The sequence below is a fragment of the Sitophilus oryzae genome, unplaced genomic scaffold (assembly GCF_002938485.1).
Source record: "Sitophilus oryzae breed Bouriz unplaced genomic scaffold, Soryzae_2.0 scaffold_111_pilon_pilon, whole genome shotgun sequence".
NCBI classification, from domain to species: Eukaryota; Metazoa; Arthropoda; class Insecta; order Coleoptera; family Curculionidae; genus Sitophilus; species Sitophilus oryzae.
In genome coordinates this window covers 5455249-5471194 of record NW_022145749.1, presented here as the reverse complement: position 1 = coordinate 5471194, position 15946 = coordinate 5455249, and the positions used below count along the sequence as shown (strand labels likewise).

The 15946-nt window shown below is 31.8% G+C and overlaps 1 protein-coding gene across 8 annotated transcripts in view; it reads left to right on the top strand.

Annotated features, from left to right (window-relative positions):
• The window catches only part of LOC115884592 (zinc finger protein 131-like), a 47185-nt gene that overhangs the window by 27081 nt on the left and 4158 nt on the right, over positions 1–15946 (top strand). For 7 of the 8 annotated variants that reach the window (XM_030903255.1, XM_030903231.1, XM_030903240.1 and 4 more), the window contains 5 exons: positions 4250–4459; positions 8191–8430; positions 12728–12772; positions 12957–13049; positions 13110–13220. In XM_030903255.1, the coding sequence (XP_030759115.1) occupies positions 4250–4459; positions 8191–8430; positions 12728–12772; positions 12957–13049; positions 13110–13220 (699 nt within the window). The remainder of the gene's footprint in view (positions 1–4249; positions 4460–8190; positions 8431–12727; positions 12773–12956; positions 13050–13109; positions 13221–15946) is intronic. The other variant, XM_030903280.1, reaches the window with a different exon arrangement.

The following is a 15946-nucleotide window of genomic DNA, read 5'->3' as shown; positions in this document are numbered from 1 at the left end:
TTCGCTAATTTAGCGAGAATGTGTATGGTCGTACCCGAGCACGAATTTCTCGGCCGAGAAGCTCGGCGAGACACAGCGAGCGTATTCGGACGAGAATGTGGAACTGGTATTAAAGTTGCTAAACCGCCTAGACAAAATGTGCTGCCAGCTGGAGGAAAAATCGTGAACCTTTCGGGGCGGAGTCAAAAATATCGATTATTTTCGTTATTTTCCTCAGAGTAATGTAATAATATGAATAATATAGCCCTGGGTTTCTGCGAAATTTAATAGTGATCAGCTGATTAAGAAATTTAAACGAAACTTATTTTATTGTAGATTGTGGATTATTTTTGCCTGTTATTTTAAGAATTCTAAACCGTATTAACAAAGAAATTATTAATTTGATATGTTGGTACATTATTTATAATTTATGATAATGCTAATTACTGTTTATTATTTAACTGTAATTAATTATTACTGTTAATTGTTGATATTTAAAAAAAGTTACATATACCTATTTAATTTCATTTAATGCAGATTTATAAAAGAATCATTTCATTCTTAGATTATTTTATTCTAAATTGAGTGTTTTACGAATTTTACGATATTTTTTTGAAAACATAAAACTTTTTACATTTTTGATTAAATGTTCAAAAAATTGCAACTTGCTTCAATAATATTATTTGACATTAAAATAAACATATTGTACTTAATACACCATCTAAATCTTTATTATACCAATTAAATCTGTCTGTATTAATGTAAAATATGGCCAGAATTTTAAAATCAAGTTTGCTTTAACTTTATATGTATGAAGAATTATAGAAACTAAAAACATCATTATTTTAACTCACACACAAAGCCCGTTAAACCATAAAACTTTCTAAAAGCAGCATACATGTCTAACTGAAATAATTCAAGTACATTTTCATTAAAAAAAAGTATCAGGAAAATAATTTAATTAGATAATGCAAGATTTATTTTTTGTTCTGTTTCATATACAGACCGGACCACCGTAGTAGTAACATAGGGAGAACCGGACGAATTAGCGTATACCCGTCCGCCGGATAAAAAGCAGGCGAAAAAATGCGATAAAATAAAAATAGGTAGATATGTGATAAGAATGTTGCAGAATTTGTATTTATTCGTGTTTTAATAGCCAAAACGAATACATAGATTCTCACTACAGCTCTCGTGTAAAATTTATTTTTTAAGTAAAATAATGGATGTTTACGAAGTTCGTGAGAAAATTCAAATTGTAAATTGTAAAATGGTATTTCCAAAATAGGTCTTATCGGGATATACAAACAATTTTTCCACAAACTTTTGTAAACAGGCCAATTCCATCTTTACCTACTATATCAAGAGTTATTAATAATTTTGAAACACATGGGTGGCGTGTCCGCACAAAAACACAAAATGCCTGATGTGTTGATTAATGAAGAACAGGAGTTAAAGCAAGTATTTGGGGTGGTTTTGTAGGGTAGCATATGATTGGTCCATTTTTTATAAAGGGTAATTTAACTGTTGCAAAGTATTTGGGCTTGTTACAGCAGCAGATTGTCGCTAGAATTCGTGAGTTATTGGGAGAAAGATTCCACAATATCTGGTTTCAACAAGATGGTTGCCCTGTCCACAATACCCGTATTGTTCAAGAATATTTGAACAATACTTTTCCCAACCATTTAATTAGTGAACATGGAACTATTTTGTGGCCCGCTAGATCACCCGATCTTTTTCCCAATTATTTCTTTTTGTAGGGTTATGTAAAATCCAAAGTGTATGGTCATAATAGGGCTAATAATCGGGATGAACTTCAAGTAAAAATATGAGAGGCTTTCCAAACTATTAGCCCTAATATGTTAGCCAATGTCAGACGGGGATTTTACGACCGCCTAGGCTTCTGTTTAGCACAAGAAGGTGGTCTTTTTGAACACTCAACGTTATAACTTTTTTTTTATTTAGAGTAATATTTTAGTTTTTTTCGGGTTTAGAGAATTTACTTGTTTTTAATTTTGGCTTGTAAACACACTCAAATAATAAATATTTAAGTATTTTTATTTTAAATGTTACCTGAAGTGAAAGTAAACACTTAAAATGAAAATAATAAATACTCGGCACTCCTCGCGTAGTATTCCTAGTGTCACGACCGACCCGCCCAAGCACAACTGCAACTGCGTACTGCCTGACCATCTGACTAGCCGGCAGTGAATCTCTAGTACGAACGCAAATCGGGTAAACGTAAATTCGTCCGGCAACTTGCTATGTTACTAGTAGCCTGGTCTTCTCTGTATATGGTCTTCGGTATTTTCAATATACAGGGTGAGTTTTCTTCGATGTTCTCTATGGGTATCTAGAAAACTACTGGAGATAGAGAGCCGGTTAAATGGGGAAAGAATTGCAGTTTTGTGAGGTCATAAATATGCGCCTCATGGCTTACTAGATATTTCGAAAGAAAAACTTTGCCTATTTTGAGAATTGTCCCTAATTCCATTATAATCAATTTTAGATAAAAGTTTTCAAGTAAAACTTGTAGATAATCACACCCTTAATGAGATTGCGTCCGTCCCGAGGTCCTTCCTTTTTTTCTAAAGCCTGTCATTTTTGACGTATGACACAAACATATGTTTTTTTTTAAATGGAAACAATAGTTTGCCATGACATCATTAAAATCGCCATCTCTTGATTATATCGTTGAAAAGTTTAAAAATGGCTATTTTTATGAAGTCATGGCCAACTATGGTTTCCATTAAAAAAAACATGTTTGTGTCATATGTCAAAAATGACAAGCTTTACAAAAAATCAGAAAACATTAACTCATTAGGTATGTGATTATCTACAACTTTTATCTGTAAACTTTTTGTCTAAAATAGATTATAATGGAATTAGGGACAAGTTTTAAAATAGCCAAAAAAATTTTTTTTTCGAAATATTTAAGAAGCCATAAACTTTTTCAAAAATCCGAAAGGCGCATATTTATGACCCCACAAAACTGCAATTCTCTCCCCATTTAACCGACTCTCTATTTCCAGTAGTTTCTGAGATATCCATAGAGAACATCGTAGGAAACTCACCCTGTATAGTATTTTGAAACTAACTATTTTTATTATTTGACTAGTTTAATTTGATTAATAAGACTAGATTAATATAATTTAAAATAAATTTGATCAGATTTTTTTTTGTATATTCTACTACCAGAAAACCATTATATGATAACCCACTTTTCAATGAAATTGAAGGAAGATATAGTGTATCTATCACAATACTTAATAGAACTACTACAATTGGAAGAAATACAAAAAGAAGAAATACCCAAATACCTTCGTGCCTTCACCTACTACTCAACTACAAAATAAACGAATATAATCTCTTAAAAACACTACACAACTACTAGTATTCTACACTGAACAAATTATTAAACTTAATAAAATAATTTATCAAACGAAAAGAAAAAATAACCAAATTATTCCTTCACCTACTACTTAAGTACAAAATAAACTATAAAACACTACTAAACTATTTTTGGTATTCTACACTAGCATGCTACACTAAACACTATAATTAAAATTAATAAATTAATCTAATTTTACACTGCAACTACAAAGAAATAAGAACATTTTTTAAAACTAGAAGAAACAGAACTTCCATACGTGCAACCAGGATAATAGGTCAAGGGGACAAAGAATATAAAATACTTTAATAGGTGCATTCAGAAAGAAAAAATACCTGGAAAATTATCTAAACAAACCTTTTTTATTTCTTATCAGTGAGAAACATCGGCTTCGTCGGCCTTGAAGAATTTGTCGGGTATTTACAATGGTCGAATTTTATAATTACCAGCTGTTGTAACATATCTAATAAATAAAAAGTATCTGGTCGATTAGTAACCAATTGGCACAGTCCAAAAATTATCGATTTTTATTTTCTCTCTTTTTATTGGTCGCTTCAAAATTCAGAGTAACAAAAAATATTTTTCTGTAGTAAAAGACTCTGAAATACGCCCCGCCATCTGGTGCGTTACATCCACAAACGTCTTAGGTTGAGCTACTTTAAAAATTCATATACAAGGCTTCCAGTCATTGCCATTACACAAAATGTTCTAAAGGGGGATGTCTTGTCATCTGTCATTAGACAAAATTTACAAAAATAAATTTATAATTTACTTTTCGACAAACTCCGGATTTTATCTGGATCATATTTATTGAATAATTTTGTTTTTCGAATGTCAAATACATGACTTGTAATACCTAATTAAAAATTATTTTATTAGCGCAAAGATGGAATTGGAATCGCATAAAAAGGTCCATAGATGTTCGACATGTAGCTACCAAACAGGGCATCTATCACACCTTAGAAAGCATGAGACAGTTCACTTGGCACCGGAAGAAAGACAGTTGCTTTCTTGTGCGCACTGTAACCTCAAATATAGGACAAAAACAGGTTTACAATACCATCTTGCTAAAAATCATCTTGATTCCAGGTAATTTTTTTTTGTTTAATAATTACATATTGTCGATACCAAATAAACTTTTAGTTAAATTCATTGTTGCCAGCCATGGACATATTCGGCCCCGGGCTGATTTTCATGCGTCCGTTATCCGTTGATACGATGGTCCGACGGCGCTCTGATTAGTCTTAGCGTTTTCGCGCCACTTTTCATCCGTAATTTTTTTACTCAAGCCCGACAGCGGAGAAATATCTTACGATAACGGAAGTTTTGACATTTTTTTAACAAATTTAATCTAACCTTAATAAAAATATAATATAATAGTACAAGAGCTAGCACCGTCGAGAAAACGAGAATTTTAAGAAAGCTGGTTCTTCTTCTTATACTAAGTGCTGGCAAAGGTAAGTCTTGGGTCGAGATTTCCATATGTAAGAAGAGCACAATGCGTTTATAATGTACTGAACAAAGAGAGAACAGTAAACACGTTGCCAAACGTTCGAACTAAACCGAGAAACTGCGCATATTGCTAAGAGACGTGGGAGGGGATACAGCAGATTTGTCGCAGTCCACCGGTCGACCCAATCAGTACCTCTGTCAGTACATAAAGTTCTAGGGAAAGGCGTTCAGCTTAACGATTTAATTACCTCTCACGACACTTTATTTGTTTATTTATTAACGAGTCGTTGTAATTTTCCCTATAGCTTGAAACCTTTAAGTGCAAGTTAGAAACACTTGCATTTTTGGTAAAAATAACTGGAATTGAGTTGGTGTTCGAGAGTGGTCGCGCTATTAGAACTCTGAATTCAAAATGAATCGATATCTCAAAATCTATTAAAAATAATTGATTGTAGTTTTTTCAAAAACTTTCTTAACACTTCTGCTATATTTTTTCGCAGACAGGATGTGAAAATCTTTATAAATAAAAAAGTTACACGATTGCTGAAAATTGCTATGCACTAAAAATAAACGGATGTGTTGTTAATTTTTGAATGAAAAAAAACAACCTTATCGAATTTTTCTTATTTAATCATATTGTAAAAAATCCGATTTTCAAAATAAAAAAAGTTTCAATATCTAAAGTGGTTCTTAAGTTTACGGCGTGTTATGTCTTAAAAAGTTGAGTTTTTAAATTATCGCGTTATATCGTTATAAAAAAATGGGTACCCTAATGATATCCTTATAATTCCATTTCAGATGCGCAGAAACATATCTATAGTAAACGCCACGAATGTTTGGGAGTGATTCATCGGTCGCTACCATGTGAACTAATCTGTTCAAGGTCACATAAAACTTAATTCCAGTGCCGTGGTGTTTCAAGTCATATAATAATCAATATATAATCTGTTGTAATTTGTTGTTTTAACTGTCAAAGTCTTGTCAAAACATATATTTGGTTATAAATATAAAATGGAATGCCCCATTGGTCGCACTGCAAGCACACCAATGGACTGACGCACGCAATGGAAACGCGATATAGTATCGTCTTTGTCAATCGCGCTAACATTTTAGAATAAGCAGAAGGAGCGCAGGCAGATGATTAGACCGGGCCTTTAAAAACCTACGTCTACGGTAAAAATTTACGTTTTTAATGTAAAAATGATAGCGCGCGTGTTGATTCTAACTTCATCAAGCGATGAATCACTCCCAAACATTCGTGGCGTTTACTATAATGATTTTATCTAGTTATCTTTTCGTCTCAAAGTTAAAAATCGTTTAAAAATAATATAAGCGGTTTGCGATCGTGATTTTACTTTACCTGATAGGGAAAGGCGTACCGGCTACGCCGTAACAGCACACCGTCACATTTCTGTCACTCCGACTTATTAAGATCCCTATGCGATTTACTTCCACACATGTAAGTACCGACCCAAAAGTAACGGTTGCCAGCACGGTATATCTTTTCCTAATATATCTTTTCCTATGCTCTCCTGGCCAAAGTGCGGGCCGTCTGACTGATTCCGGTAGACTTCTGCGGTTCACTACTGCGCATCACATCTGTACAGGTTATCGCATTTTCGTGTGTTTTATGGGATTTCTCATTTATGAGTAGAGATACAATGATGCGATTTTCACATTACTTTGCTACTTTTTTATGAAACTAAATATGCTACACATAGGTTTGTCCTAGCCTCCTTAGTTCCAGAAACACAGGGCGAATTTGTGATGTGCAGTAGTGAACAGTTATTGAATACAGATATGATGCGCAGTAGTAAACGCAACGTCTACCGGCAGCCAGACAGTCCGCACTCTGTTCAGGAGAGCATAGCAAAAAATATATTAAAGAACCAGCTTTCTTAAAATTCTCTCTCGAAAACGTTGCTACGTCTTAAACTTGATTTTCATGCATCCGTTATCCGACGATACGTGATGATACGATATTAATTTTATTGGTTGAATTTAAAGTCTTCGATTGGTTAGAAACGGTTAACCAATCGAATCCTTTAAATTCAACCAATAAAATTAATATCGTATCATCGTATCGTCGGACAACGGATGCATGAAAATCAAGCTTTAGACTATAAGTAAAACAGCGAAATCGTTATGGAAATGAAAATATTAAATTACACCAATCACAAGCAAATCGTATATCCGATAAACAGAGGTATGAAAATGCAATAAATATAAAGCTGCGTAATTTTCTAATCAATCGAAGTCTTTAAATTCAACCAATAAAATGAATACCGTATCAACATATCGTCGGACAACGGATGCATGAAAATCAAGCTTTAGACTATAAGTAAAACAGCGAAATCGTTATGGAAATGAAAATATTAAATTACACCAATCACAAGCAAATCGTATATCCGATAAACGGAGGTACGAAAATGCAATAAATATAAAGCTGCGTAATTTTCTAACCAATCAAAGTCTTTAAATTCAACCAATAAAATGAATACCGTATCAACATATCGTCGGACAACGGATGCATAAAAATCAAGCTTAACTGGAATATAAATTTTCCGCTGGCGATTTCGGTGGTAGCTCTGCTGTAAAAAGTGCCAAGTTACATTTATTTACTGCTATTTTAATTAGTTTTCACAGTTTACCTTTGTATTACGGGTTTTTGGTTTAAGTGAATGGTGTCGTGATATTTTAAGCTTAAGATTTTGTACTAGCAGACCTTGCAATCGAAAATTATTGTTCTCTTTAGAATAGCTTGTAGAAAATTGTGCGTACAAGATGCCGCAGCAGCTTAACGGCCGTTGCAAAAAAAAACTCATCGCAGAATATTTCGATCGGGAACCTGGTAATAATGACTCTCTATGTCCCTTAAGTGCTGTTAGGGAGGTGAGTTTCGTTAATGTAATTAATAACTGTTTATATGTTTATAATTAATTCATTTTTGTTTCTTAAAATATTTTGATTTAAAGAAAATATGTAAAAGTCGGCAATGCTTTGCCAGTTAAGCTTAATCATATGACTAAAAGTTTATTTGGTATTATCTATAGATCATATTATACACTTCTTGGACATAAACTTGGACACAAACCCCAAACAATGACAGAAAATACAATTTACCTGTGAATTAAAATGACAGACAACTCTGTCCGATATTCTATCGATTTATCGTTAGACAAAAATTATATAAATTTATAATTTATTTTTCGCCAAAATCTGCGTTTTGTCCGGATTTCAGAACTCACTCCTCCAGAGTTTTCAAAACCTGGTACGGAAACCCTACTTAAAATCCATATTTATTGAATAATTTTATTTTTTGAAAGTGATGACAGATGTTTTGTAATACTTAAAAATTATTTTATTAGCGCGAAGATTGAACCGCAGAAAAAAGAAAACGGCAGAAAAATGAACAAATCGCAGAAAAAGGTCCATAAATGTTCCACATGTAGCTACCAAACAGGACATCTGTCACATTTTAGAAAACATAAGGAAGTTCACGCGGCAACAAAAAAACGACAATTTTTTGCTTGTGCGCACTGCGACAAGAAATATTGGTCAAAAGTCAGCTTACAACGCCACCTTCAGAATAATCATATTATTTCCAGGTAAATATATTGTTTGCATAAGAATTATACCTAATTCATATATGTTTACTTCTTGTAATTACCCTAATCCTGGTATATACAAGATATATCCAATCTATAACAAATATATATCCAATCTTCGTTGTAAAATATGTGGTCAATAGGAGTAAACATTATTTCAAAAATATTTACAAATAGCGGGTGATTTAAACATATTTTAACAATTAAGTTGAATTTATTTCTTTCCCCTGCTATTTCAAATGAAACACCCTGTATTTTATTTCATAAATCGACACATATGTTATCCAACTTTATATTTCGAGCTTGGCTATACAAGGGTTGAACACATTCTATACCGAAAATCCGTACTTATTGAAAAATGTGCTTTTTTAAATTTGTTGCCCTCAAAACGAATCACTTTTGTATAAAGATGAATTTTGTTCAATTAACTAATTTTTATTCTAAAAATACATAGTAGTTCTATGTCCACGGACTATTGGGACACTCTGTATAATACAGGGTGTTTTGATTTTGATGATATGGGGCTTTTCCAGAACACACTGTATTGTCACAGATTATAGAGATTATAAACTTTGTTTTTTCTTTATTGTTTTTCGTGGCTCCAATTTTCGGAATCGGGCACTAGTTAGGTTACTAGTTTGCGCACACAGCACGCCCACTTATACGCCAGGGCAATTAGCAAAAATAGGGGAAGTTTTTGCAATCAAGCTGATTTTTTCACAGATGATAGTACTCATTAACAGTACTCTGTAAAAAAAAGTTACACCCTCTAGAGCGCTTGCTTCCTCCGCCATGTTGAATTAAAGATGGCGTCTGATCCTATTCTTTAAAAAATCGTAATTTTCTTATTTATTAACCGATTTTTGTCAAGTAAAAGTCATTACCTTTGTTTTGGGTTAAAGAATGAAATAAAAATACAAAACTATTTTGACAGGTTGTTTTTCTGTCAAAAATGAAAGAAGAAAAAAAGGAAAAATAATAAAAGAAATCGACTTGCTTTTCTTCAATTTTGTTTGAACCGTACTCCGTAGTAAAAAAGGTTAAAGAATATGCGCTCTTTTGTTCTGATTTTGAAACAGTCCTTGAGTTTATGATAGGTTGAGTAGTGCGGGAGATATAGTGTATAGTATATCCTTAAGGACACCAACAAAAATAAAACTTATGCAGGATGTAAAAATACTTTATTTTTTGCTCGATAGCCATAAATAAAAACAGTTGCCTTTGGTTTCAGGTTAAACATATGAATAAAAAAAAACATTAAAAATAAATTAAAAAAAGAAAAAATTGTTTTTCTTAATAATAGATAAAAATAAACACTGAAATTCTTTTTATTCCAAAAGAAAAGTATAAAATCAACTTTTAATAGCTTTTAACTACAAATACATAATAATAACTTTTTCACATTTGTATTTACATGTCACTATCATCTATTTCCAGTTTTTCATAATCGACTCTGGGTGCATTTAGACAGGCTTGATTGCATTTTTTACACAAAATTTTGCATTTCCGATTATAAGAAGCACAAACACAGTTTGCTGTGCAAAGATCTTTGCATTTGCAAAAAAAAGTTGCCATTATAGGTGTTCGGGCCCTGGAGGTTTTGTGTAAGTCACTGGGAAAAGCTCATTGCCACTGGCAAACCGCCCCCACTCAAGTGGATCTAACTCGTTTCCTCTCCTTGTACCTACCTGTAAATATACTCTTAAAACGTGTTGATTACTGGAGTCTTCTGTGGGAGGAAGATTTGCCAAATCAAAATTAGATCCCAAACCTTGTGTTCTCAAAGTTCAATTTTGGCCTCAAATTTTTTTGGAAATTTTCCTTTTTTGCCATTTTTTAAAATATCTCCCATATCCTTCATTTGTCTGTAATTAGTTATACATTGTTGGATAGAGCATAGGTGGTGCTCATTAACGCACTTTTTTTAGTTCTTAATATTGTACAGAGTGTTGTAGAAATTGATCGAAAGTCAAAAATTTGCAAAATCTAAAAATCCTAAAAATCTCGAAAATGATAAAATATAAAATGATGGTTGACCCCTGTGTGGATAGAGCTTGTGGAGCCCTACAATTGTCCCATTTAAACTGTGAATGAAACCATCTAAAACGAATAGTTTTTGAGATGTTTCGAATAAAATTTTCCATTGTCGATTTCCTTTTTCAATTTTTTGTACTTTTTTCACCTGAAACGTGTAAAGTGCGTTAAAATATGAATATTAATAGCATTTTTATCTTTTTTTGCATTATCATGTATTTTAAAAAAATCCCGAAAATTAAAAAATCGGTTTTTATTTTTTTTTCTCGCTCTGTATACGACTTTTTGACAAACTTTGTTATAAAAATAGTTTCTCTTCCTCCTTAATATGGAGTTTGTTTGAGGTAAATCGGTTAAAAAATAAGAAAGTTACAGTATTTAAAAAAATATTGTGTCGGCCATCTTTAATTCAACATGGCGGAAAAAGCAAGCCTCCTAGAAGGTGTAACTTTTTTTTACAGAGTACTATTGATGGGTACTATCATCTGTGAAAAAATTAGCTTGATTGCAAAAACTTCTCCTAAAGGCCATTATTTCACCTAACTGCCCTGGCCTATTATGGCCTCTAAAATTGTGCACAGCGCCTGACCGGCACAGTTATAAGAGAGGTGTCGGAAAACCGAATAGCGTCATGCAGTATTTACGCGTACCTTATCATGGTTACGATATGCGCGAGTCAATTTTTAACGCAACACCCGCTAATAACGTTACCGCCTGACGTAATTTGCGTATTAATTACACCAAGCGCTATTTCTAAATAACGTTTAAAAATTGCTTGAATGGGCATGTGCGGGTATTTGACAACCGGGGCCGGCCGGCGAGATCTTTTATTTTAGGTTATGTTTGAATTGTTTTGAATTATTACTTTAGTTTTATTAGGTAATTTGATATTTAAGTAGCTGGGATTAATAAATATGGCACAAAATATGGATTCCACCTCTTCCAATATTAAAGAACCTATAAAGAGGCTTAAGTTTACAGCAGATGACAACTTAGCCCTTCTAAGAGAATTTGTTGCTTGTTGCCCTAAACCCACTGGCAGACGTTGAACAATAAAGCACTGGAAATAAGCACTTTAGCCCTTTAGTTTTAAAATACCTAGTAAACAAAACAATTCCAAAGTTTTAAATTCAAAGTTAGGTTAAGTTTAAATAGCGGACGCGACGCGAACAGAATTCTTTCCGATTCGATAACTATAAATGAAGAGAGTTAATACCACCTCACGTAAAGGAAATAATACCTGGCCTTATTAACGTCCATGCACGCTATTCGGTTTAGCGATATCTCTCTATTACGCTGTTGTTATTTTACGCGAATTTATTTTTGCGCACAGGAAATTTTACTCGTTTGCACATCGTCATAAAAAATAATTTTAGTACCACGAATTAGGGACAAGATTTTTATCTGTATACTTATAGGATACCTAATCTGTGGTATTGTTAAGTAATTATTTTATTAGAGACTGAAGGAAGCACAGAGGAAGGTATAGAGTTGTACCATATGTGGGTTGTAGACTCTGACACGACATGACGCATTTTGTGACATAAGGCACCAAAAATGTTTGCTTATATACAGGGTGGTCCGAATTGTATTTAGGAAACTCCGATAGCATATTCTGCAGATAAAGATAATTAAAACAGTTTTTATAAATATATTATGTCCTAAAATGCATCGTTTCGAATATACAGGGTGTAGAACTTTCATTATTTCAGATTTTTCCAAATAATTTCTGAACTAACGTCGATATTTCGATCAAAATTGGTCTTTGGGTGTTTTTTGACCTGAGAAATTTGATTTCGATGTCAATATGTCTCCTACTTGCAGATGGCGCCACCTACATATTTTTTACTGATTTAAAGAGTAACAATACCTTTTCGACCGTACCTGTATAAAACCCACTACTGAGTGAAAAATTATACATTTCCGTATTTTTTATGTAAAATATATTGTGTAAAAATCGTTACAAGCAACCGCTTTGAAAACATTTGGTTGTGATTATGTCATTATTGGCAAGAAATAAACATGTTGACTGGATTGATATGATGACATGTCAATAGATTGATGATGATATTTGACTGAAATTATAAATTTGGGAACTTTTTATTTATTAAAACTAATCATGAATTTTGATTCCAAATATCTTGAGAACCATTACTCTTAGCGACTTTTACCAGGAAACCCTTTTTACGTAAAAAATGACAGAAAAATATACATATCCGTCATTTTTGTTCCAAATATTAATATGTTTTTATTCTCTTCGCAGATCTGAGAAAACTACCATTTTGAAAAATTTAAAAGTAAAAGAAAGGTAAGAAATTATTATGTGGCATATAAAAAAACGGCGTCAGAGTTGGCTTAGAAATGAAGATCGCTGTAATTTTATATGTAAAATTATATGGAGGTCTTATCGATCGCTACTTCCAGGCCAACTTAACGCCGTTTTTGCCAATCACACGGTGTATAGCGGTTTTAATTTTTTTTACTATTTCCAGAAATGCTGATTGTATGTCGCTAACTCATGAAGTGATATTAGATTCTTTAAAAATAGAAATTGATGAACAAGTTACGCATTTGGATCGCTCTAAGTATGTTTTTAACCCTATTTTTACTAATATAATGATAATGACGCAATTTATTAATTCCAGCAATACTGAAAGCCTATCTGTGGCTAATGAAGTAAAATCAGAAGCTTGTTTAGAAACAGAAATTGATGACGACGCTCCGATTTTGAATAAAGACGTGCAGGATGACTTTAGGTATGTTTATTTAATTGTAATGTTACTATGGTAATCGCAAAACAATTTCCGATGCACGTGATCAATTTTGAGTGACAAGCGATGGCGATAGCGCTGCCAGATTGTGATGGATTTATGAGATGAATCTTAATTTAAAATTGACAAACAACATATTTATTATATCATGTTATAAAGAGTGATTTATTTGTTTTATAGCTTATTTTACATATACATATTGGCAAAAACTAGTCCATTATGAAGATTATTATGGGTTATTTATTTATTGATGTACCATTGCGATAAAAAAAAGTAGTACAACAAAATATGATTTAATCTGCTGGTCTATAATAAAACAAAAAAAAACTTGAAAAATTGCCCATTTTTAAAAGGTAAGTAAACTTTTATTTTGCCATGTATACCTACCAATTATTACCAAACTCATGGTAACGCCTAAAAAGTTAGGCTATATCCACTTCTCGATATCCTTATAGACTATGAGTTCCCCCCCTATCTGGGACTACTAATTCTTGTACTACTTTTTTCTGATCGCAATGGTACATCTTACAACGCCATAAGTGGTAATAACAAGGTAATAACAAGTAAGAGGGTGCTATTAATGCATAAATTACTAATCACAGAATTTAATAAAAAATCTTTGAAAGTTACTCAAGTAAAAACGATATGAAAATGTGTCAAAATATTTTTTGGAGGGATAACTACACGATATCTATACAGGATTATTAGATAGGACTTTATGCATGTGAAATGACTAATTACGACGTTTTGGGGGGGGGGGGGTCAGAAATTTTTCCATGTTACCTTCCCTACGCGATAACTCCTAAACTAATCAACTTATTCACATACTCTTTTTTTAATCGATTGGGAACACATAGGCGGTGGTAGCTGAAGCAATTAAAGTTCCCTAGTGAGTGTATCTTTGTTTAGAAAATAGATTAAACTTCAAACATTAACTTTATTGTATCATGATTTTCGGTCAGCGAGAGACTTTTTTATTTGAAGGAATTTTTACATAGTATCTGCGTATGAAATAAAGTAAAAATATTAAAAAAGTTTTTAAAACTTTGTACAATCTTCTTTTGCTAATACTTTTCTAGTTATCCTAAATTAAATTTACAAATAGGCCGCGCGCGATACTGGGCCTTTATTATTTGGGCCACGGCCTATTCTAAGTTCCGTAAGCCTATTTCTGATTATATGCATTGTACCTGACGTTTGAAATTTAGTAAATTCTGTACGTTATAAATTATTTAGTTATGGCCTGTTTAATTTGCAGAAAAACTATAAACGAAAACGATAAGTTTTTTTATTAAAAATCCTACTATACGAGACCTAAAAACTATGCTGCGGAAAAAAGGCAAGATGATGTTGCTGTGAATATTAAGCCAAAAAGATGATTAATATATTATTTAATATATTATATTAACAAAAAGAAAACTAGTTAAATATGAGGTTTTGATATTATAATAATGTGTTTGATATGTGATAAAATAGGAAAAAAGGGTAAACATCACAAATTAACATCTAGACCAACAGGTATCTTATGTTGTAAACTATTTTCATAAGTTTTTTTAATTAATTAATTGATATGAAAAATTAATAAAATTGATATGTTTGCTAAAAATCCATAGTCAGTATTTCTTTTGCTAATAGGGCTGAATAGTTTCTCATAAACCAGAATAATATTAATTGTTTTTAGTTACCGTAAATCTTTAATTGCGTGAGACAAAAAAATGTAGATCAAAAAAATGATGAATTATTTTATAAAAAATTAAATATGTATTTAAAGTTTATAACCGTTTATGACCATCAAAAATCGTACATTTCTACTATTATTTATTAAAGTTTATTTTTATTAAGGCCGACAGACGACTTTTGTTGTTTCTGAAAAAAATGTGCTGTTTTCTTGTTTGTTTTTTTTTAAATAATTATAGTTTTTGTGTTATAAATAGCATTTATAGCATATTTCACATGTACTTTAATTTCTAATTCTATGTTAAAATGACTTTTAGTAAATTTTTATGCATTTTAATTGAAAGTATATTTATTTTTAGTAAATATTTATTTAATATTAAATGCAATATACATACATATGTATATCTTTTTATTCAACTGTAGTCATATTATAATGTAAGTATTACTGGTTTTTACGCTTTAAGTTAATTCAATTTTAACAATGTTCTATGCTTATTAGGCTTTGTAATAATACTTTGTTATAGTTAGAGATCAAATAAATATTATCTAACCTAACATCCTTCATTAAAATCTATAATGTTGGATAGAAAAGAATCTAAAAAAAAAGATTTGAAGAAGAGAAAAATCTAAAAAAGAATCTAGCATGGCAACAAGTAGTATATAATCTAGCATGGCAAGTAAAGTAACTACATATTTTAAACTGGACTGATTTTAACAACACTTTAGTTGACAACGAAATATTTGTTTCCAAAATATTATACTTGCCCATTTACATATAAACAATCCACCTACCGAATGTGATTCCATATATAAGTAGTAGATTTAGCTCGAACTTTAAAACAAAACCATATTTATATAACAGCACACTTGGTCATTTATTCAAAAGCTCGCGGCGAAATATTACGGAATAATCCTAAATTATTACATTGGAAATTAACATTTATGCTAAGCGGAATGTACCTTAATCTGGCGTTTTTTGTCAGTATTGGGTATATTTTTGGATATGGAGGCGTTTTTTCCATTTTACGGAAACA